The 23,198-nt window shown below is 32.0% G+C and overlaps 2 protein-coding genes across 3 annotated transcripts; one reads left to right on the plus strand and one right to left on the minus strand.

Moving 5' to 3' along the window:
* Positions 1-6,578: 6,578 nt before the first annotated feature.
* Positions 6,579-9,741, plus strand: LOC108905349 (centrosomal protein of 135 kDa-like; the record flags this gene model as incomplete). Its single annotated transcript, XM_018708179.2, has 6 exons — positions 6,579-6,704; positions 6,764-6,917; positions 6,968-7,165; positions 7,223-7,399; positions 7,451-7,653; positions 9,510-9,741. Coding segments are annotated over 6 exons (1,003 nt in total), but the record flags the coding sequence as incomplete, so codon positions are not given.
* Positions 9,742-11,400: 1,659 nt separating this feature from the next.
* On the minus strand, positions 11,401-15,330 carry LOC108905394 (nuclear transcription factor Y subunit alpha). Of its 2 annotated transcripts, none has more exons than XM_018708229.2 (7): positions 15,234-15,330; positions 13,382-13,775; positions 13,092-13,267; positions 12,354-12,524; positions 12,182-12,273; positions 11,990-12,125; positions 11,401-11,723 (listed from the first exon to the last, which is right to left on the minus strand). In XM_018708229.2, exons 2-7 carry the CDS (start codon positions 13,743-13,745, stop codon positions 11,670-11,672), a joined length of 993 nt encoding a protein of 330 aa, XP_018563745.1. In that variant the 5' UTR covers positions 13,746-13,775; positions 15,234-15,330; the 3' UTR covers positions 11,401-11,669. The 2 variants fall into 2 exon arrangements, with proteins under 2 accessions (XP_018563745.1, XP_018563744.1); XM_018708228.2 differs by having other exon boundaries at positions 13,074-13,267.
* Positions 15,331-23,198: the final 7,868 nt, after the last annotated feature.

The following is a 23,198-nucleotide window of genomic DNA, read 5'->3' on the forward strand; positions in this document are numbered from 1 at the left end:
TTTTCAGACGATATTGACTAATGGCATTTAGCGGCGCGCCCGACGCTCCTTGGGTCCGCGGTTAGTTCGTTCACTGCACTAGGCGAAGGCCAGGCCAAAACAAAACCTCAAACCTCGTTGATGCGGCTGGCCACGGACCGTTCCGCAAGGAGAAGACTCCCCCCTTTCGTGGGGGAGTTCGAATCGTAATAATAATAGCGTTTAGTGCCCGATAATTTCCTATTTATAGAACAATTATACAAATAAATAAATACAGAAAAAATTCGAGTTCAATGATGACACAAAAAAAAGTTGGTTGTACTTTCCATGCGACATGTTATCCGTAGTATTTTTGCCTCCTGATCACGAATCCTGTGTCAGAATTGAGCTATCACATCACAGGAATATCCTAACCTCAAAAAACAGGTCAAAAATAGCAAAAATTCCCAAAAAAAAGTGCTAGGAAAAATACACATTTTTTTTCTATATTCAAATGTTCATTTATATGGTCATGACTCCGCCGAATGTAAATCCGCGGTCAGAATTGATGTGTCACGTGATGGTTCTTTTTCTAACCTCAATTAAGGTCAGATATCACGAATTTTCAAAAAATAACAGATTCGCGCCAAATTTGGTATACGGGGGTTTTCGGGGTCGCTGATCACGGATCCGTGGTCTATTTTGCAAAATTCATAAGAGCGGATCCAAGATGACCGACCAAATTTTCAAAAAATAACAGATTCGCGCTAAATTTGGTATACGGGGGTTCTCGGGGTCGTTGATCACGGATCCGTGGTCTATTTTGCAAAATTCATAAGAGCGGATCCAAGATGGCCGACCAAATTTTCAAAAAATAACAGATTCGCGCTAAATTTGGTATACGGGGGTTTTCGGGGTCGTTGATCACGAATTGCGAAATTCATTTTGTAATATTTTTGTTTACTTTATAACCTGAGTACCCAATCATGTTTTAACCTTATTTTTTTCGGCTATATCTTGTTCTTTTTTCTGTAATAGATTTATTCACGAGTTTCTGCTTAATCTCAGGTAATAAAGTACATAGGTAATTGATAAAATTTTTAAAAACGAATTTTGTAAATCTCCTCCCGAAAACCCCCGTATATCAAAGGCGCGAATCTGTTATTTTTTGAAAATTCGTTATTAATTGACATTAGAAAAAGAACCATCATGTGACACATCAATTCTGACCTCTGAATCACGTTTAGCGGGACTTAATAATTAGCGGGACTTAACCATACATATAAATGAACATGAACATATAAAAAAAAATGTATTTTTCCTAGCACTTTTTCATGAATTTTTGCTATGTTTGACCTGTTTGAGGTTAGGAAATTCCTGTGATGTGATAGCTCAATTCTGACACCTGATTCGTGATCAGAGGGTAAAAATACTACCTACGTATGTCGCATGAAAAGTACAGACAACTTTTTTTGTGTGTAGCTGTGTTATTATTATAATGTACAATCCGTAATTGTTCAGTGTAGTAAAGTTAGAAAAATAATTCGTTGGGTATGCTTGTATGAATGTCACAAACGGAAGGTATGTTGTTTATATTAGTACTCAGTAGATTGACTGGTGTTTTTGGGAACAAACTTATTTGAGCTCGGATAAAAAATCTATTATTTTGTTTAGTTGCAAGTCTAGAAACTAATATATCACTTTGCGAAAATAGGGCAGGACAGTCAACCTTCTCCTACATCTTATATAAAAATAAAACAGTTGTAAGATAATACAATCACATAAATTCGAAACAAAAGTATTCAATTTCATATCGTGGGCTAATATATCAAACATTTGCATCAGATAAATCATTGATGAAGATCAAAAAGAGAAGAGGTCCCGAATTGGTTCCTTGAGGGACGTCAGTAGTTGCAATATCTGAGCAAAAACCGTTATATCAGACAAATTGCTTGCGATTACATAAGTATGCTCGTAGATGTTCTGTCCATCAAGATATTATTAAAAAGGGTATTCGTGATAGTTACTTTTCTTTGCCTTATCTTTGATGAAAATTTGAATTATTGAACAAATTACGTGTATAGAAACCCTTACCTTAGTTGATTAATTTGATCACATGAAATAACCTCTAGTCACGTGACGTTAAATGTATTTCATAAATTAATTTAAATATGGTTCTATATTGTCGTTTATTTGATCGACTCATGCAATGGTTATGGGTACATTTTTCATTAGCGATTAATAATAATTATCTACTATCGAAATAATTGAAATAGACCCCTGAGTTTTTAAACCGACATTAAGAAAACGTAGGGGCAAAAAAATTTGAAGAGCTTTTGAGACAAATAACCTTCACAGTACTAAAGACAACGGTTCGACTTCTCATCAGTAAAAATTTGGAATTTTTTATGAATTAACAACAAAATTACGACGAGTTAGAGTGAGATTTGTAGTCAAAAAACCGTGATTTTTTCAACATTTTCATTAATAACTAAAAAATGGGATAATTAAACTAACTGAAATTTTAGCACACAATGAAGTAATAGTGAGGCTATATATGGTCCAATTTTCAATTTTTTTTACCCCGATGTTTTCTTAATATCGGGTCTATTTCATTTATTTCTATAGTAGTTGATATGAAATTAAAAATATATATATTCTATTCATTTAGTTCCATCATGAGCATCATTCAAGGTAACAATAAAAATTATTAGTTATTAAAAATTGCTAATACTTAATTTTTTGTAATTAAAAATTAATGGATAATATTAATTTAAAATCGTAATTTTATTAAACTCTTAAATGCAATGTTTAGATTATTATCAGAGAACAATTTCGTTGGTTGATCCAAGTACTTTTCCAAAGCAAAATAAGTTATATTCTGAAATAATTCCTCTTTCTCGTAGTAAAATGTCAAAAGAACATTAAGATACTGAAATAAATTCTGTAAATTAATAACAGGTTTAGAATGGTGTTTTTCCTTTAACATTTCGCATCAAGTTTTTCATATTTAAAAATAAACAATCTGGCAAATTATATAATACTTAATTGGCTTAAATATTAAAATTTGTCAAGATTTTTATTAAAATATTTTATTTATTAAAGTAAACTTTAATTTTAAAAATTAAGACAATTTCTTGAAAAAAACAATAGTAAATTAGTATAAATATTTGTTTGAGAAAAAAATGTTTTGCTTAATTTTCATTGAATTTCTCCAATTTTTTAGTTATTTATATTTTTTTTTATAAATTTGTCTTGTATTAAAAAGGTTTTATTAAAAATATTTCTACAAAAATTTAAATCATTATACCTATTTGTACCTACAATTTATATTTCTCCCATTTTTTCTCCTATCTTGCCCCCCTCCTGATCCATTGGCTGTCGACCCCCTTGACAAAAGGTGTTAACAATAATAATTAACAGGAATTCGGGACAGACATTGATTTAGTTAAAAAAAAGTGGGTTCATTAAGTACGTTTCATTTTGAAACTTTTGGCCATTTTAAACGTTTGTTTAGTTTTTCTGGGAAAAATGTCTTCTAGCAGTTTGTAATTTTAGTAACTCCATAGATTTGAATGTGTTACAGTCATCTAAACAAGATTCTTGCTATGTAAGCATTATTTATAAAACAAGGCATCCCTTTGTTTTATTTATCTTAATTTACAACTACGAGCAACGCATAACAAATTGAAGCCTTGAACAATTCACCATAAGTATCATGGGAAAGTTTACAAACGTGCAGATCTTGAGTTCCTACCGGATGCGATTTAGGCAAAACTGATGACCGCCTGTCGCTGCTTTTTATGCATTTTTTGTTTCTGTTATATAACTCAATTTGCTTAAGAACCAATAGTGTACCACTTCACGCACGCAGCGTGAATACACCTAGCATTTCCTTGTATATGAAGAATTTAATCGATGGTAGTTATTGTCTGGATAAACTTTCTCGGTTGTGTCGCATTTTGGCAATAACGTATTTAACAAATAAGAAAAAAGAAAGAGATAATACTTTTATGTAGTGTGTAGTGGTGTAATATATGTCTTAGATACAAAAAATTTAAGGTTAATATGATTTAATAACAATAATACCAATTTTTGGTTGGCATGGTGTACTGGTCTTATGTATTATTTGTCTCTTTTTATATCTATCTATGATTTTAGTTTTTCCTTTCATAGAAAAAAGATTTTCTGTTTGCTCTAAGTCATCCTCCACATTTCCTTCTTCATATATTCTTGAATTAAAATATTTATGTCACGCTTATAATATGTAAGAAAAAATATACATATACATATATACAAACATATATACATATATACATATACAAACGATATTCATAAAGTATAGCTCATCTTCATTTTAAGAACTAATAACTCAGCAGGATGAGTTTAGACACAAAAAAATTTATATTAAGACGTAATTTTATAAGATCTATCCAAATGTACACCCTGTATGGACAATTATTTATGTTTCGAGTTTTTTATAATCTTCGAGGCTAAACTATGATTGCATCCTTGTGCCTTGCTTCTTTATTGGCCTAACTAGAATTCAATGTCACAACTTCTTCGTATGCATCGCTATAGGTACGTGCGTAAAATACTTTCACTTAACGGGTCGTCTGTAATTATTAATAGGTAAATTTTGGAGGTCGCATTCGCGGTATTTTGAATTTTGATGGCCACACACCGGCCACGGCCTTCATCTGTTCAAGATCCATTCGCCTATAAAAGGAAAAGGAAAACCGCTGTACGAGGGAAGGTGGAAAAGTAGTGATATTTGACGTTTCGAGTAACATTAAATCATCTTCAGGTTTTCTATGTCAGTGATACAAGCGGAAGTAAATATACCTAGGTATATTCAGCTATTGCAGGAACTTCTATGAAATATCCGTCTCAAAAACATAACGTCATTTTCTAAATAACCGTAATAATATTATTTTCCAAAAGTCCTCTCTAATATTTGTATTCCTTTTTTTCAAAACCATCCGTGCTCGCACTATACGATGTATATTCCAGATGTCTTTTTTGAAGTCCTACCATGAGGATGTCTCGGTTATCTTAAGAGAACCAGTCAAATTCATCAAAAAAATGCGCTTAATAAACAAATGCAATAGCATATACGACAACGTACGCACAAGAAGTGTGGTAATAATAATAATGATCGATTTTAAAAACTGTCTACCTTTTTTCCGTAAAATATATGAAGGAAAATTAATATTTTCAGTTTTTCGTCGATAATTTCAAGATTAAAGAAAAAAATTCTCGTAGGCACAGTATTCGTCATCTACTTCTATGACTTTGCTCTAATTTCATCGACCTTATTGTATCTCTTAATCCCCATTTACGGGTGTTTGGTATAATGGCAACGAATACACCCGTACATTTTATGTTCTTAGTTTGAAAAATTTTTGACAACATGTTTACAACCTAGCAATAAGAAATTATTTGCCTTTGACCATATTCATAGCTTAATTTGCGTAAACAAAGCATTGTATAAACAACGCAATTAATCCTATAAAGAATTATGTACTGAGAAGATATGCAGATCTGACTGCAACCTGTATAAATAATTGTGGCAATAAATATTTATGCAAAAATCCAGAGCCGTACTAATAATTTTGACGCCCTTGCTCTTCATAGTTTGTCAAAATTTAAATGGTAAATATCTCCACCAAATATTAAATAGTGGTGCACCAGATGGAATAAAGTTAGAGACCTTATATTGTATTTGAAAAATTATTTGAATTTAAAATTTGTCAATATTTCGCCGTTAGGTTCCAAGTCACATTTTGTTTTCCAAAATTGAATTTGGCGCCTTTGTAATGAGTATAAATGTGGGAATTTGAATCGACTGTTTTTATTTTCCCTATTAAATTAAAAGTAAATTTCAGTTTACTATGAAATAGTCAAAATAATAATAATAGGTAGGAACTATACTGGTCATGTGGTCAAGTATCGTACTATACAGTACTATACAGTACTATAAAGGGTGTTAATTAAGTATGTTAACAAATTTTAAGGGGTGATTCTTTGAGTGATGAAATAAAAATTAATATTTCTAAAAATAAATGCCAATTATAGTTGAAACATTCAGGGTGTTCTATTTTTAAGATATTCTTTATATCTTGTAGATGTAGATCGAACGAAAGTTTTATATTAAATTTTTTCTGTGTTGTAACGTTGAACATCTCATGTTGTCACAACTTATTAAATTATTATTATGCAGATGATGTCCTAGCCTGAAAAATTCAATAGGATTAGCAATAACAGGTGTTAATTTATAATTGAACATATTCTATACATGAAAATACACTGACACAATACAAGTCATTCAAACACACATCCTATTGTTTACTTTTATGTGTCTTATGACATACAGAATTTTAATGAGCCTTCATTTTTTAACATCTAGATTGTCCTATTTTCCTAATATGTTTATAATTTCTGTCTCTATGGTCAGAGAATTTTACAAGTTAATGAAAACCCTCGCTTTCAGTATTTTTTCATAGCTAAAAAGATTTCCTTGAATACAAGAGAGGGAGAGGTTTAAATAACGTATAGTTTCACCTATTTAAACATATACTAAAGTATGTTATTAAAAGTTAAATTGAATTTTTTTGCAGTAATTTTTCCGACGAGTCGTCTACTCAACAGCAAAATCTACGTTCGTTGAAGCAAGAAATCGCCTTACTACAGAAAGATTTCGAAAATGAAAAGAAGCAAAAAGAAGCTGCGGTTCAAGAAAACAGGTACGATTGCTAACCTCATATTTTACATCCACCACAAATTATATTGTTTTTTTTTTAAGACGGCTACAAAATGATATAGCTAGTGTCGTATGTGACTGTAAAGAAGCGAGGAAGCAACTGGATATAGACCAGAGACAAGTCGACGATTTGAAACGCCAGCTCCAGCATTATGTGGCTGAAGTGAAAAGAACGGAGGATCTTATATCCCAAAAGGTAGAAATTTTTTCTTGTTTTTTGTTTCATACGGCTTAATCTGTCACTAGGAACTCGAAAGGACGGAGATTCTGGACCAGTTCAAATGTTTATCCGAGGAGGCCAACATTTTGGAGAGCAACAACCACACTTTGGAAACGGAGGCCACTCAGTCTAGAGTACAACTGTCTGTTGCCCTGGACCACGCTTCGGACCTAGAGAGGAAACTCGAGAACCAAGACGCCGTTATTCGAAGTTACGAAAAGCAGGTTTTATTTCCTTTATAGGGTTTTAAAGAGGTACTTAACATTTCCTTCTGATTCTAGGTAACGGGTTTGACCAGTCAGGTGGCTAGTTTAGAGATTCAGTTGAAACAGAATAACAACCAATACGACAGACTGACAACCGAGCTTCAACAGATGAAAGATTTGTGCGTGAAGTTGGATCACGAGAGAGATAGCCTTAAGCGAGAGGTACGTGACGGTGAAGACCAGCGTGGAAATGTACGTATAACGGGAGAACGCTGAACGAAAAACTACACGCTTTTGTATTAGGTGGAAAGAAACGTTGATTTCCACATCCGGCAGAACGAGGAATTGAAAAAGGCGTTGGATAAGGAGAGGAACAACTTGGACGGTGTGGAAAAATTGCTGAAAGAGGCTAGGCAAGACATCATAGAGCAGAGGCTCTTGAATCAGGATTTGCAAGGGGAAGTGACGAAGCTGAAGGCTAAGGTTGACGAACTTCAGGAGAGGCTGTAAGTATGTTTAAATTTTGCAGTTTTAAGTGAAAAAATTTATTTGAAAAACATTAGGGAAGTGTGCAGCTGGTATAAACAAATGTAAAAAATACACCAAAGAAAAATTTAAAAAAAAACCTATCACTATTCCAATTTTTTAAAAAGTATATTCGCTGCTGAAAAACTGATTGATTGGATTGAGGCAAGAATTCGTATCTACCGAGCAGTACTATGTAAACAGAATGGGAACGCAGTCTCGGTGTTCCTACTAAAAATCAGACAAGTGTAGGTCATGGCTAGTTCATGGCAAAACAGTATTTTATTCCAAACCATTTTTCAACTTCTTATACAGAGTGTAGCTTTTATGTGGGTCTTATTTATGGAGGCTACATTTATTCTTCAGAAATTCATCTTTTTTCTCAAAATCCGTCATGAAAACTGATTTTTTTTTTTAGATTACATGCAGTCGGTTGATATGAAGCAAAAATTTCAAAAAAATTCTCAAAATGTAATGTATGATTTCCTTCACAAAGTTGGACTTTTTTTTTCGTGAAATTGCGCCCGGTTGAACTTTAAAATCTTTTTTCAACCTTAATTTCCGACCTTTCTGATTTGGTAAAAAAATAATTCTATGTTTCGAAGTAGAAAACCTGTTTGAAAATATTGTGACAAATTTTGGAAGCAATTAGTTAAATCCATCTTTGAATGGTATGTTTCGAGATAATCGCGTTTGAAGTTTGCCAAAAATTTACTTGCTTGGGAACTTGGTCGCTCATCAGCTTCTCGTTAAATCGCCCATAACTTTTACGATACTTGGAATGTCGAGATAACATTTACACATATTATATTCCAAACTTTTTCTTTGGAAAAATCAATTTTTATAAAAAATTCATAATAATTATATATTTTATAATGTACTGAAAAAACTTTTTGCGCCGTTAATCTGCGATTCCTGAACTATAGAGCAGGCTCTCCACAGCACTGGCAGCAACTTCTGCGATCCGTGACTGTTCTCGCTGAATTCTCCCTTCACAGGTCACGTTGTGAGGTTAACAGTATGTACCAGGTTTGGTCGCTGACGCAGCAACTCGGCATTGAAATATTTGACAAACTTGTTCTCATATTTATTTAGCCATACCCACATACAGGTCCGGTCGAACTAAACGTGGAGGTGGTAGAAATGTATACATCCAGTTGAAGAATGTGAGCGCGGGTAAACGAAATCCTAGCACAGCTGCATTGGGCCACTGCGCAATAAATCTCAGCTGTTGACAAGTGGTTGACAAATTGCCCAGCAGTGCAGTGCAGCAATGCGGAATTTGGTGTGATTCAGGTCATTTTAATTTATTATAGGCACCTTCTATTAATCATTCATATTGCAATTGCAAAAGGGAGAAATAAGAGGGATATTTTGTTTACTAATATTATTACATGGCATGTTGGAGACCTTTTGAAACGGAACAAATCGAAATTTACCATCAATAAAATTGTTTGAGAACATAAATAATTAAAATATGCTGTTGGCCAAATGAACATACAATAGAAATTTTCTACATATTATTATAATTTTTTACCTTTAGCAGAAAAAATGTTGCGCATCCTGATCTCATAATGCTGATTAGTGTTTCTTCCTATCTTAATGCATTCCAATAAATCCTTCCACAATTATTGGAATTTCAATTTGAAACTAACAAAACTAAAAAAAATTGAAAAAACGTTTTTTCTACTCAGATATTCCCTTTTACGAAATTCGACCTCAATTTTAACGCTGTACGCTTTCCTAATTTTTTTCAGATAAGTTGCGAATCACTTTTTATATACTGGTTAATTTTTTTGTGACACAGTAAACGGATTTTTGTTTTTTGTTTTTCCAGAGTTACAACTTCTGAACAATTAGACTTATTCCAAGAAAAAGCTTTAGAGTATAGTCAGCAGAATAAGCAACTGCGTAGGGAAATCGCAAATGAACGTTTTTTTAGGGCAAGGGAGGATGAAAATAAAAGATATCCATCGCTCTGATTCAAAGACAATTTTAATTTTATGTACACTATTTCGATTGTAATTTTATTAATTTATTTTTTATATTCTTTTATAGATTAAATCATTGCAAAGGAAAATACATTTGTAGACAAGATCCCAGTTATCCCTTGCCTTAGAATTTCCACTTACCAAGTCATTTGCTGTTTTGACGTGCATACATCTATGAATTTTGTAAAATGTAACAAAAACATGAAACGATCTTTCTGCTTGTATAAAAATATACATAAAGTATTTTTGCCATTGATGGGCAAGAAGCGTTTTAAAAATATTTTACAGAAATTAAAGGAAGTGCATTATCATTTGTTCATCTCTTGACATAATATTTTCTTGTACAGAATCCCAGTAAAGCCTGCAAAACTGCAAGACACCAAAAGTGCTGTCGTTTCAAAGACCTGTTACAAATTTTGTAATAAGGATAAGTGCCCTGCAGCCAATACGTCAAAAATTACGAATACAAAACATTTACCTATACTTCGTCAAAACGAAAACCCTCCTCCCAGTCCACAGAGCTCGTACTATGAATTTTGCAAGAAGTCCAGCTGCACGATTCATAAAAAACCTAATAAACAGCGAGTAACCACACAAATTGAGGAGCGGGGAAGCTGTAAGAAGATTTATCCGCTTTTAAAGAAATTCCGTGAAAAGAACGACGGACGTCAAAAACCAAAATGTGTTTGCAGTTGTACGCAATGTCACTTTAGACATCAATTGGACAAGGACGCTTCACACAGCGACGATGACAGTAAAACGTATCCTGGTAACACGGATCTGTCCTTAAAATATTCTTTGTCCCCAACCAGGTGCACCCGAAGGTCCTTACAAAGCAAAGAGAAAATTGCAAAAACAATTTCAAGCTCCAGTCAAGATGAACTTTTGAGTATTTCTTCATGTAGCACTGCGAGAAGTACCAAAAGGGAAAATGTCAGTACAGGTTCCTTTAAGAACAGGTTGACTGTAGAAGTACCTGGTTTGGAATGCTGCATATCCAGTAATAAAGTGATAAAATCGAAGCTCTTGTCACCTTGTCGTAAACAGTAGATACATTTTAAGCATATTTTATAATAAACTTTATTTCAGACGACGTAGATTATTACCACTATAAAATTTGCAAAGGTATGTGCTATGTTTAATATCTGCGGATTAGCAGGTTGCTCTCCGTCAGTTTGGTCCTTCGAAGGCCTGGACAGAGTAGCAGTGACCATTCTGCAATGATGCCACATTTAGTTCATTTTAATCCGTTCATCTAGACACTTGACAACAACTCGATTTTAAATCACCTTGTCGATCCTAAAGGATTTATGCGATGCGTTCCATTATACTTGGTGATCTTAATAATCTTGCCAGACTGGCGATGTATATTTATAGTTAACCAGTCAAACTTAGAAATGAAAATACTAGATGGACAATTTTTACACAGGATATACAGGGTGGCCCAATTAAAACAGTCCACCTGAAGTATTTTCATTGCAACAGGTTTTTCAGGAAAACCCTGAAACAGGTCGATTTTGCTTTCAAGATCCGTCCATTTAAGATTCTTGAAGGGGTTGTCATCCCGTTTAGGGGGATGACCCTGCATCCATGAATTTATGGTCAAAATATGTTTCCCTTGAAAGCAAAATCGACCTGTTTGGGAGTTTTCCTGAAAAATCTGTTGCATTGAAAATATTTCGGGCGGACTGTTTCAATTGGGCCGCCCTGTAGAAATGGTAGATGAGAAAATTGTTAACTAAAAAAGCTTTATTTAACATAATAGTATTACGTTCTCCAATTACAACTAGTTATAAATTTATCAGTCATGTGGTATTAACAATTGTACAAAAGGGACTTACAACTACTATTTGCGTAAAAAATGAAACAATAAAAATATCGATATGTCTAACGAGACAAATAACCAAATACATTTCTTTTTCTATAAAAAAAAAACATCAATTAAATATCAAAGTTATGTACAACAATGTTCAACATTTATCAATAAATAAAAAAAAAACGGTCTACTAATTGCCTTCTATCGAAAGAGGGTCTGATTTCATTAGGTCTGGCATTACATTCTGCAAAGAAAAAATTGGAATTAAAATATTGACTATACAGGGTGAGTCATCATAAGTGTTTCCCTTTAAATTTGCTTTTTTGAGATATGAGAAAGTTATAAGAACTTTTGATATAATTGATTATATCATTTTTTTTCTTTTCTGAAAGAATAACGGAAAAAACCGAGTAAAATTCAATTTTTTAAATACTTTATAAAAAAAACAGCTTTTGGAAAATATGAATTTTTTTTGTATTATTCACTTACGAATTAAAAATATTAGCCTACCTCAATTATTATAGGGGTCCCCATCTCGATGTTGCTATAAGACACACCGATGGTCCCCTGAACCTCATGATGCGTCTGTTGCTGTTGGTGCTGCTGTTGTTGCTGTTGCTGCTGCCTTGCCAGTTCTTCCGCTTCCCTACAAAAATACACCGTGCTTAATAAAGGCAAATGCCAAAGCGTAACCGATCTTACTTTCTCTTCTTAACCGAACCCGAATGGAATCTACCTCCCTCGCCTCTTATCCTATTCATGGCATGCCTATGTCTGGATTCATGGAGGTATTTCTAAAATTCCAAATATCAATAGATACAGAACTGTTTTCAAAATAAGACTTGAAATTTTACTTTACGTAGCGCCAACGTACCGGTCTTTCCTTGGGTATTTTCCCCTCGGCTTCTAATTTAGCACGAGCCTGTCTTCTTTTAAGTATCCTTCTGTACTGCTTTGCATTCACGTATAAGGGTTCTTCTTCTAGGAATTCTGTACCGGGTATTTGTACTCTTTGGAACTGCTGACCGCTTGTGCTTGGTACCATCTTCAAGAATGAATAGTAATATATTTTTATTACATAAAATCAATACAGAAAAAATCAACAAATAATTCATCTTCATTTATAAATAATATCGACAGTTTAACGTAAAGTGAAAAAAAAAATCCGTGAGAAGTCTACTCCCTAAAGTGTGCCAAAGCCAATATTCTTAAGTCAGATGTCCCGTTGTTAAAAATTTTATCGTACTATAAATTTCACACAACCCATTTTATTGAAAAAAAATTCATAAAACAAAACAATGATCGCATTGAAATTTGACAAGCAGTGTGTCGTCACTACTGAACGTTATGAGGCACAGCACAGTCATCTGTTTCTACCATGGCTAGGCAGATTTCTAGTACTCCTCAAATATTAATAATTATAACCAATCACAAACAGTAAAAACGATTCTGGTACTAAGGTAAGATATGAACACATCACAGTTAGTAAATTATAAAAACAATATTTGAGAAATTATTTTAAATATTTACTATTTTTGTTTAGATAAGAAAAGAAACAAAGTAATTCCTCAAACATTGTCGGTGTGTTACGTACATCGGTGGCACTTCTCACCATGACTATATTTCCGTTAGCCATAGCTAGTTGATTGGGGGATACCGTCGTCAACGTTTGAGGTACCACCTGTTGCGACGTGGGTGAAGCTACCGTTGTTTGTGTTACGGTATTATTAGTTGTAGCGGCTTGCGGAGCACCAGCTATTTGTACGAGATTTCCATTTATGTTCAATACTGTAAAATATACATATTTTGTTTGGATCTTTAAGGAATAGGTTACAAATACGTATTTGGCGTCAACCTACTGCTATAAAATATCCTATATTTCACCTCATAGCCACCGCTTACCTGTTGGTGTGGCTTGTTGTATGCCACCGCTATCTATGGTCATTGGATGGTATATAAATGTCTGGCCGTCTGCCGTCTGTACAATTTGAGCTGCTTGTTGTTGTGGCTGCACCAATACCTGTCCCTGTTGGAGACTACTAACTGGCACAACCTGTATCTGTTGAAGTCCCTGCGCACCTCCTGGTGCTGCCACCTGTATTTGACCACCAGGCGGTACTGTGTGTACCATTATCTGTTGGCCGTTGGCACCTTGGATCACCTGGCCTGCGTTCATCTGCATAACTTGTACCTGTTGAGGCGCAACACCCTGTATGGGTTGTATAACCACTTGCCCGTCGGCTGTTGTGGCTATTTGTTGTTCCATTTTTTAGTGATGTTAATAATAAGAGAGACACTGAAAATGAAATATCAATGACATACATTTTTATGATGCACACAATGCAAAATTGGGATTCATAGATAAGTAATTTGATGAGTCACAAATTAAATCGTATGAATTTGGCACACACAACTACTACACCTGCAACAACTGCATTACTTATCCAAATTTAACTGGATAGTATTCATGTTGGTTTTGATACCACAAGTTATTCAAATGGAAATGGACTGACAACAATTTCTAGGGTCTATAGAGGGAGTTATTGCTTTTTGATGCCAATTCCAATATTTTTTACTCTAAAAACTCAAAAACCTTTTGTTATTACTTAGCCCTAGAGAGATCTTTATTGGGGGATGAAAAAAATGCTTAAAACGTAAAGTATAAATGTTTTCTTCAACTAATAAGTTCCTTATAAAAGGTTTAGAAATTATCCTTTAAAAATGGTATGGCTCCCAATTTTCATTATTAAAATATGATCATTTCTTTTGCTCAAAAAAATATATTGATAATTTTTTGATACCACACATTAATGGCGTAACACATAAAAAATAGCCACGATAGAAAGACACTAATATTTCTATATTTTACTTTTATTGTTACTTATTTTTGATCAATTACACTTAGTCCTAAAAAATATAGAAATAGTGAGTTTTCTATAGTGGCTATTTTTATGTATTGGTCTTAGTCAAATGTGACGTTAGAACAAAATGTCGGATATTCTTGTGAAAGAATACATTTCAATTTCAATTTCTTGTTTTCTTCAATATCATCAGTAAGGAATCTTGTCCAAATATCTTTGTATGTCATTCTTTATTTAGTATCGACGATTTTTAAAAAAACTTTTGAATTTATTTTAATTATAGCTTAACATCTTTAAAATAAACAGAAAGACACCAATTTCTGGTAAACGATTTTTCATTTAAAATCTATTTAGGAATATTCATCAATATCGAAAGCAAATAATTATCTAGTTAAATAACCTTGAATGTTGAGTGATTATCAGTTACAATTACATCATATTGTAAGTTATGCATACAACTCATAATAACATATTAATATCTGGCTCTTCAAACTGGAATGTATGATAAATATGAAGTTAATTGTGTTATAGATTTTTTCCCAATAGTTATTAGAACACGATATTGGTAAACGTTGTAGTACTGTGTACTGCAGTTTTATTTTAATAAATTGGGGACACCTTATTACTGAATTAGACTACATTTTGTTGTACATTTCCAATGAAGCACAAGCCCATAACAACACGGCATGAGCCGTCGTTTTACACGAATTAGGAATGAAGTCTCGACTGGCCTTTGCGCCTTTGTCCGTGACGTTCGCCATTACAGTAGAGTGCCACGAAGTTGATGCGTTGGGCCATGTAATTTTTCCGTGATGAAAAATAAATAATTGTTGTATTCCCTCAGTTGAGATCCGAATGCAGCATAGAATATGTTTGATAATTTGTGAACTTACATTGGATATTTTACTGTGCACTTTCCCAATGATTGGTCGGCAAATTGTAGACCAATGGTCGCGACGCACTACACACAAACACGGTACGTATTGGTTCTATCCGCTACCACTCCCTTAGCAGCAAACAGCGGTCGATGCCCCATCCGCTTATCGACGCGCTAGAACTTTACAGGCGCGGGAAACTAGCGGCCAATTACAAAAGTAGAAAAGGAAAAGTGACTTAAATATGTTTTTAAGAACATAAACTCTCAACTGCCAATTAATGGTATTTTTAACAGAAAAATCACTTTTGGCACTTACTACTAGATACTTCAAAATATTTACGTAATATAAGGATAAAATCGAAATATCTTTTAAATAACTAGCACATTTTAGACAAAAAAGAAACGATGCTACAAATATAATACTTTTTAAATCTACTTGAAGGCAAGTTTATATGTATTTATGAGAAATTTATTTTTTGGATATGGATATAAAAAGCATTTGATTTAAAATTACTCTACTAAAATCTTAAATGTTAACCCATCTAGTTATATCTGAACGCACTTATTTTAAAGTTAAACTTATACAGGAAACTGTAATTAATAACACTACTATCTCACAGATGGTAGCATTTTTTGCCTCGTTCCTCGAGCGGCACTGTATTCCTAAATAAATCCAGGAATATGTCACGCATATGCCAAGTAGTATATCACAAGAAGAATTTGAAATTTTAACAAAAAAAACTTTTTCAGGTTTTCAATTTTCTACATAATGTAACATATATTCGAAATAATTTTAAAAAGCATAGCATAGGGCGCCATCTATGTATAAAGAGCTGAATTAACGTTCCAGTGAATGAGAAGTTACAGTTGACTACCCATTGAGTAATTCTCCAGTAGTTCAGTGCAGTTTCTGACTGATAGATGGCAGGGCATTAAATTATGGATCATTCCGTTTCCCTAATTGAAAAAATCATTGAAACCACTTGGACCTATGTATTTCTAACCTAATAGCACAAAAATTGTAAAAATATTACAGTTACAGAGACTTTCTAGTGGCGGTATCGGACGCAAGGTTGTTGCAACGTCTGTATTGTCGGTTTTCGTGCAAACGCTCTCGTTAACGAAAAAAATCGAAAATCTTAAAAACTGGGGTAGCTAGAGAGGAACTGAATGCAGTTTTGGAGTAACGAGAGCTGTTACAGTCCACCGGAATTTTTTCAATTTTTCTGAAATCTGTTTAAACGAGTTACTGAAAATTTTCTAAAGCACGCCAGTATTTAAATACCAGTTTGTCACTAATATATCTAATTTTTAGTAGATTTAATGTAGATTAATTATTTTTGCAATTCTTTTAACCATATGCTTTTGTACAAATCAACTTTTAACTAAACTTACCTTATTCCCAACTTGCTTAATCAGGTGCTAGAGGGCGACAGAGTTAGCAAGAAATTAACGGCGTTATTTTGCTTTCATAATATCCAATTTTTCTAAGGCATGAAGTGTTTCGATACTTGTCATTGTCGTTATAAATAATTAACAACAGATCTATTAAAAATAGGCTACATTTGAGCAGTTGCGTCACAAATTATGATAATTATTACCCATGGTGGAGAGCGCTCAAATTTTAATAAAACTTTGTCTAACACCATTTTTTGCAGTTAAATTTAATACATAATTATACTCAAAACTATTTAGAATACTCCTTATTCAACCGAGTTCAAAAAATTTAAAGCAAAATTTCCAAATTCTGATAATTCTTTTTTTGCAATGACATTTCAAAACCTATTTCAGATATTTTCTTTATACAAGAAAGTTAAAAATTAGTTGTTTACCAATTTTGTAAAATAAATTAAGTTTCACATCTAATGGTTCTTCTACTTCTTATAGTTTCCGAGATCCTAATACATCTATCACCAAAATGGCCGACTTGGTATGTGATCTCCACAATTTTATGAATGATAATTTCCCAGTAGTTTTAAGTTTTGAATTGTTTTTAAATTAATACTACGATTAAGCCTTGAAAAAACTTTATTAGTGCAAAAACACCAAGTGGTTTTGCTACGCCCCACAAGTGTGTGTCTACACCAGTAAAGACATTTTTTGACAAAAAGGCAACATTAATTCATATAGAGAAAAACATACTAAAATATTTAATAAAATCCTATGCAAGCTTTTACAGTTATAAATCTATGTTACATGCAGATAGTCTATTTTACATTAAGTTACAAATATTATTATTTCAGGCCAAATCACAATTAATATCTATCTTTCGAACAACATCGACAACTGATTTGTACGAACATGAAACATTTTAGTTTAAAAAATGGAGATCTGCGTTAAATAATACAAACTTCAAATTATAAAATCTTAAAAATAACCGCAACATCGAAAGTAAATTTAATATTAATCCAAATTACGAAACATCAGGATCCCCATTTATTAAACCGATTATAATTATCTTGGTCCAACTAACAATTTTTTGTGGCAGGTTAATAATGCAGTCAGTATGTGCAGTCAAAATTTAGAACATATTATTCTGAATGTCCCGCAATTTGAAAGCAATGAATCGGGAATTCAGAAAATATGGACGTCTTACAAAAAATCACACACAAGTTATGTACCCTGCTAATGTTTACAAGTTTACCACAGACAAACATAATTTTATAAAACTACATTTTACAACAAACGTTAATAGCCGGGATTTACATAAATTAACTTCTCTTCAGAGCAATGCCAAATAAATAATATCTTTTAATAAAATCGTTTATTATCAGTAAGCCATTTCTACTGTTGAAGCAGTAGCTTCTATTGCACACGATAACTGTAACGTTACTTTGTAATATGACAGAAATTCATTGTCGATAAAGTGAATATATAAAATGAATCAAATGTAAAAATCTAAAAAGAACATCTACTTCATTTGTTTGGACCTCGTGAAATTCCATAGAAAAAAATTTTTTAATGGTGCAACTGTGGAGAAAGAGCTTAAACGACTTTTTGTCTCCACTAAACTCCTTAAACTTAAAGTTTTATGTACATTTGATCCATCTTTATAAACATCTGTACTTTTTAGAATGTGTAGATTATTTTAATTAAGTCATTTATGATTGTTTTCAGCACGAGTTAAACTTTTTTATAATTAAACATCTGGACTAGGTCAATTTTTCACAAATCAATCAGTATAAAAATTAGATATGACTTGAAGTGATTTAATGCATACTCCTATGGTCCCTGAAATTATATTGGCAAGTTACAGTTCCACACGTTTTAATATGATCTATAAAAAATTGACAAAAAATATTTGCTAACAATGACGCCATTAGCAGTACCGAAAGGAAAAGGTTAAATGCAGGACCAACATCTTTAACTCTATTTTCTAATTAATATTTCATGAAATATATTTAGAAGCATATCCTTTAAAGAGTGTTTCAGTAAAATTACTTCCAGTACGCAACATTTTTTTTTCTGAAAGAAATAAAGATATTTAAAAATGGTGTAAGCCATGTGTTTCATTTTTTAACATGCAATTTTTTTTAGTCTATTCCTTTATTAAAGATTGCACTGTTGTAACCGTAATAAAATTGAAATATACGTCACTCAAAAACTTCTATTGCAGGATAACAATACAGTTTGGAATGACTTTTAACAAACATTTTTGTATATACAGGCTGTTTCATAATGATGTGCAAATATTTTAAGGTGTTTAAAAAGTAATTCTAGGGAGGGTACTTCCAATATATTTTTCTGATTTGAGCCCACCTGAGAAAATATTCAAATCTCGAAATGTTTATAACAATTTGATAAAAAAAATAAAAACTAATTTTTTCGAACATTTTGAGAATTGAATATTTTCTTTGGGGGGGGGCTCAAAATGTAATGGAAGTACCCCCCCTACAATTACTTTCTAAACACCATAAAATATTTGCACATCATTATGAAACACCCTGTATATCTCTTTCGACGATCGATCTACTTTATTGTGTGACGGAAGAGATTACTGCTTTAATTTGCATTTAATCAGAAAATCAGTTATAAAAACTATGTTAATTTTGGTAAACGTGATATTCGGTGGTTAGGCGTACACAAGCAGAAATTTTACTGAAACGTTTTCTAATATCATATAATATAATATATAAATTTGTCTCTACAGATTGTCTAAATACTTTTAATTGGGAAAATTTATGTGCAAACACCTTGAGAAAATTTGTAATGTTAATAATGTTTATTGAAAACAGCTATGACTGACATACACTATATAAATATGCTTATAGGAAACAGCAGTGTTAATTTTTATTAAAAAATTATTATTCTATTTTTGTACTGAAAAATACAGTAAACAACTCCGATGAAAAGTATAAAATTCTAATGCTAATGGATTTTTTTACACCGATTATCACTTGTTATATCAATTTTTAATAAGTATATACAAATTTCTCTTTTTTTTTTAAATAATTTAAATGACATTTCCAAGTGCTGTTATACTAATGAACATAAAATTATTTTATCAACAATATCTCGAAACGTTCAAATAACTCATTTCTAGTTGAAAATGTTTGCTAATAGGATATTTATTAACTATTAAGGCCTCTATGAAATACGTAAAATCTGCAGACGTAATAATAATTTACTTCAATTGTTGAAAAAAGAAAAAAATTAATTTTTTATACAATAAAACTATATACAATGAATAAATATATATATACATTCACTTCTAACAAATCTTTTTGTACTATCATCATTTTGTAGTTGAAGGGAGATGTGAAAAAATCCATTAAGATTATTCGAACAATGAAAACACCAAAAGTAAAATTCCGACAATCCATGGTTGTTACTTAGTTAATATAATATACAATAACTACTAAATAGCCTATCACCATTTAATTTGGTGCCGAGACACCCTAATTAGCTAAAATATTGACATGATTCTACACCAGTCTTGTGTAACTCTAATATAATAGTTAAATCTATAAAACGCTACGATAACCCCACCGCAGCCTAAAAAAAATAATATACATATATCGCTGCAAACTTCCAGGAAGCCGAATGCAATTTTAAAAAATTTAACTGCGGAAATGTTACGGTAACGTTTAGAATTCTATTCTGTAGTGCAGCCTTTAGATCATATAGTAAAAACCTTAAATATTTGTTATATTTTATATTGGAAGTGATTATTGATTTTTTTTTAACCTATTTTTTGATATCATTGAAGAAGTCGATCAATATAATGCAAAACAGAATCAACTACAACCTTATAAGCGCTTTTCTATATATGGTAACTAATATTATAAATATAACCAACCCAGCGATATATACATACAAATAATAAAAGTAGTGTAGGAAAACATATTTTTTTGTTATCGACGAATTCCGAAACGTTCTGAAAAATGGAGGTCTCTAAAATTATGAGGTAAATTTCAATTATTGTGCTTTTTATTTTGATATAACCTTCAAGACCAGTTAAAAATATACTTCTGATATAGGGGTAAACCCGTGATTAATATACACTTTTTTTTTCAATTTTTACGTAGTTTAATTAGAAACGTGCAAACAAATACACAAGTAGTGTCATTAATTCTCACTTATTTGTTTTTAACTAAATTATAACCCAGAAGCAATAGACGTGCTATCGTGAACGAATAAATGTGCTACAAAGAGACCGGCGAGTCTTTCGTGTAAGACAAATGCAAAAAAATTGAATCCCAAATCCGGTTTAATGAAACGTTTATTGCAAGTCCCAGTTTCTTTTTTCCTAAACGCGAAACACATTTCGAATAGGTCTGAAATTCTCGCTAAATCAGTTTTAATTCTTCCTGATTAAAATTCCTATCGGGACAAACTTTTTGAAAAATATCCCACACTTGAACTTAACTCTCGTTCTCTCTCGAATAATAAAACATGATAAATGATTTCTACGATACAAGATAAAATTTGCGTAAAACAAGCCGTTATATACACGAAGTATGTCAGGTTATATAATACTGCGGATTATGAAAATAAAACCGTAAGGGTAGTACGACGATTAACATAAAACTGTAAACCCCAAGCATCCAGTCTTTAAAAATTAATCGATAAGCAAGAGAATACAATGAGAAAAGCAATTCGATGATTAAACTTTGGCGACTACACTAATTCGCTGTTACTTCTTGTATGTTTAAATATTTAGTATGTAACCCTGTGCATTATTTAATTAAAGGAGAGCCAAACAATCAAATCTATGAGACTTGTAAGAAGTCTAAAATTACTAATATTGTTCTCTTAATAAGGCGATTATAATATTTAAAACTAGTCGAAGCAGGCAGCGAACGTTCGGTCAGATTTTAAAAACGTTTTCAAATTCATTCATGGAATGTACAATTTTTTAACGTAGGGCGAATATTTCAGTTTAAAATTTCGAAAAAATCCGTTCAATGGTTTAAATTTACTTTCAGACGTGAACATTTTTTTTAATACGACCGAAGACCCATACCCGCTTCAAAGAAAATATGTTACAAAAGAATAAAACAATTTAGATGATCACAGAAAGAAGATCTTTAAATCAACGTTAAAAATATGTACAAATGTGTTGATTAGAATAAAAACGATGTGCTTAAAGGAACTAAAAATTATGAAATTCTATACATTAACATGCATATTCAATATCTGGACAGCTTTTTATAGAGAAAAAACTACACGTAGCGAAAAACACCTGATTATTATTTGTATTATCATTAATTACCCGAAAACTACGCTAGACAATCCAAAAATATTATTTGTTACATCTACCATCTATCTAACTCTATCTATCTAGAGTTAAAGGTATAATGTACCTTCTATCTAAACAAAATATTTCGGGAACCTCTCGAGAACTCTTTTACACCATTTTTTTCTCATCCAGGCTTAAATTTCTCCACCCCCTAATTATGCGTTTTGTCTTTAATAAAACTAGCATGCTTCAGTCTGCCGCACTATTTATTGTCGAATTTCATATTATTTCAAGTGCTATTTAACCGCAAAATTTATAGTCGTTAACTCGCTAGGCACCCAGAAAATTTGAGAAAACAAATATATACATAAAGGCGAAGTGTTGAAAATAAAAAAGAAAACAAGAGTACAAAAGCGTAGAAAAAAGTTCTTTTAATTTGTTAAATTTCAAGTTCAAATTTGGAGATTCGAGTCTCAATACAAAATTAAATTTGGAATTTGTTCTTGCTCTTTCCTTCATTTTCAAACAAATTTGAAATTCCATGATCAAACTTGTAATTATGAGATTTTAACTCGAACTATCAAATTCAAACTCAAAATTTCAAATACAAACTTTGAGAAAATTCAAGTGTCAACATGAAATTTTAAAATCAAAACTTAAAATTTTAAATTTGAACTCGAAGTTTTAAATTCAAACTCAAAATTTCTTGCTTACAATTAATTAGACTTGAAATTTCGTGAATGAGTTCACATTCAAAATTTCAAGTTTAAATTTGAGGCTGATTGTGAGTTTTAACAGGAAATTTCAGTTGAATTTGAATTTCCCGTTTAAATTTCAAGTCCAAACTTGAAATTTAATGTTTAAATTCAAAATTTTATGTTTAATCTCGACATATTATGCTTGATTTCAAGACGTGATAGACAATAAAAAATAAACAATAAACATAGGCCCTTTCTATATTTTCATAAAAAGTAGCTATACTCTTGAGACAAAAAGATTAAATTTTGTAGAGATGTGCCGCGGGCATGTCAGCTGGACATGTCGTGAAAAGTGGACATGTCCTGAGGACTTTTGAAAAGTTGTATGTGCATGCGCGGAATTATTTGTTGGATTCATAATTCCCGCAAAAAATGTTTGAGGTTGGTACATGTAAAATTAGATATTTAGCCATTTTCTTGTAATTTTGTTGGCAATTGTTTAACTGAAACTGACATTTTAAAAATATAACCTCTTTTGTATGTCCATTATTTGTTTCTGGCAAAGTTAACGATTAGTAAATAGTAATCAGTCGAGTCTTAA

Source organism: Anoplophora glabripennis, unplaced genomic scaffold, assembly GCF_000390285.2.
Source record: "Anoplophora glabripennis isolate ALB-LARVAE unplaced genomic scaffold, Agla_2.0 scaffold42, whole genome shotgun sequence".
Taxonomy (NCBI): domain Eukaryota; kingdom Metazoa; phylum Arthropoda; class Insecta; order Coleoptera; family Cerambycidae; genus Anoplophora; species Anoplophora glabripennis.

Bases quoted from the DNA above. Each gene is read 5' to 3' on its own strand.
- LOC108905394 (XM_018708228.2), bottom strand. From the start codon at position 13,745: ATGGAACAACAAATAGCCACAACAGCCGACGGGCAAGTGGTTATACAA. The intron at 13,268-13,381 runs GTAAGCGGTGGC...TATATTTTACAG, and splicing joins ACAACAAGCCACACCAACAG to TATTGAACATAAATGGAAAT. The intron at 12,525-13,073 runs GTACGTAACACA...TCATTCTTGAAG, and splicing joins TGGTGAGAAGTGCCACCGAT to ATGGTACCAAGCACAAGCGG.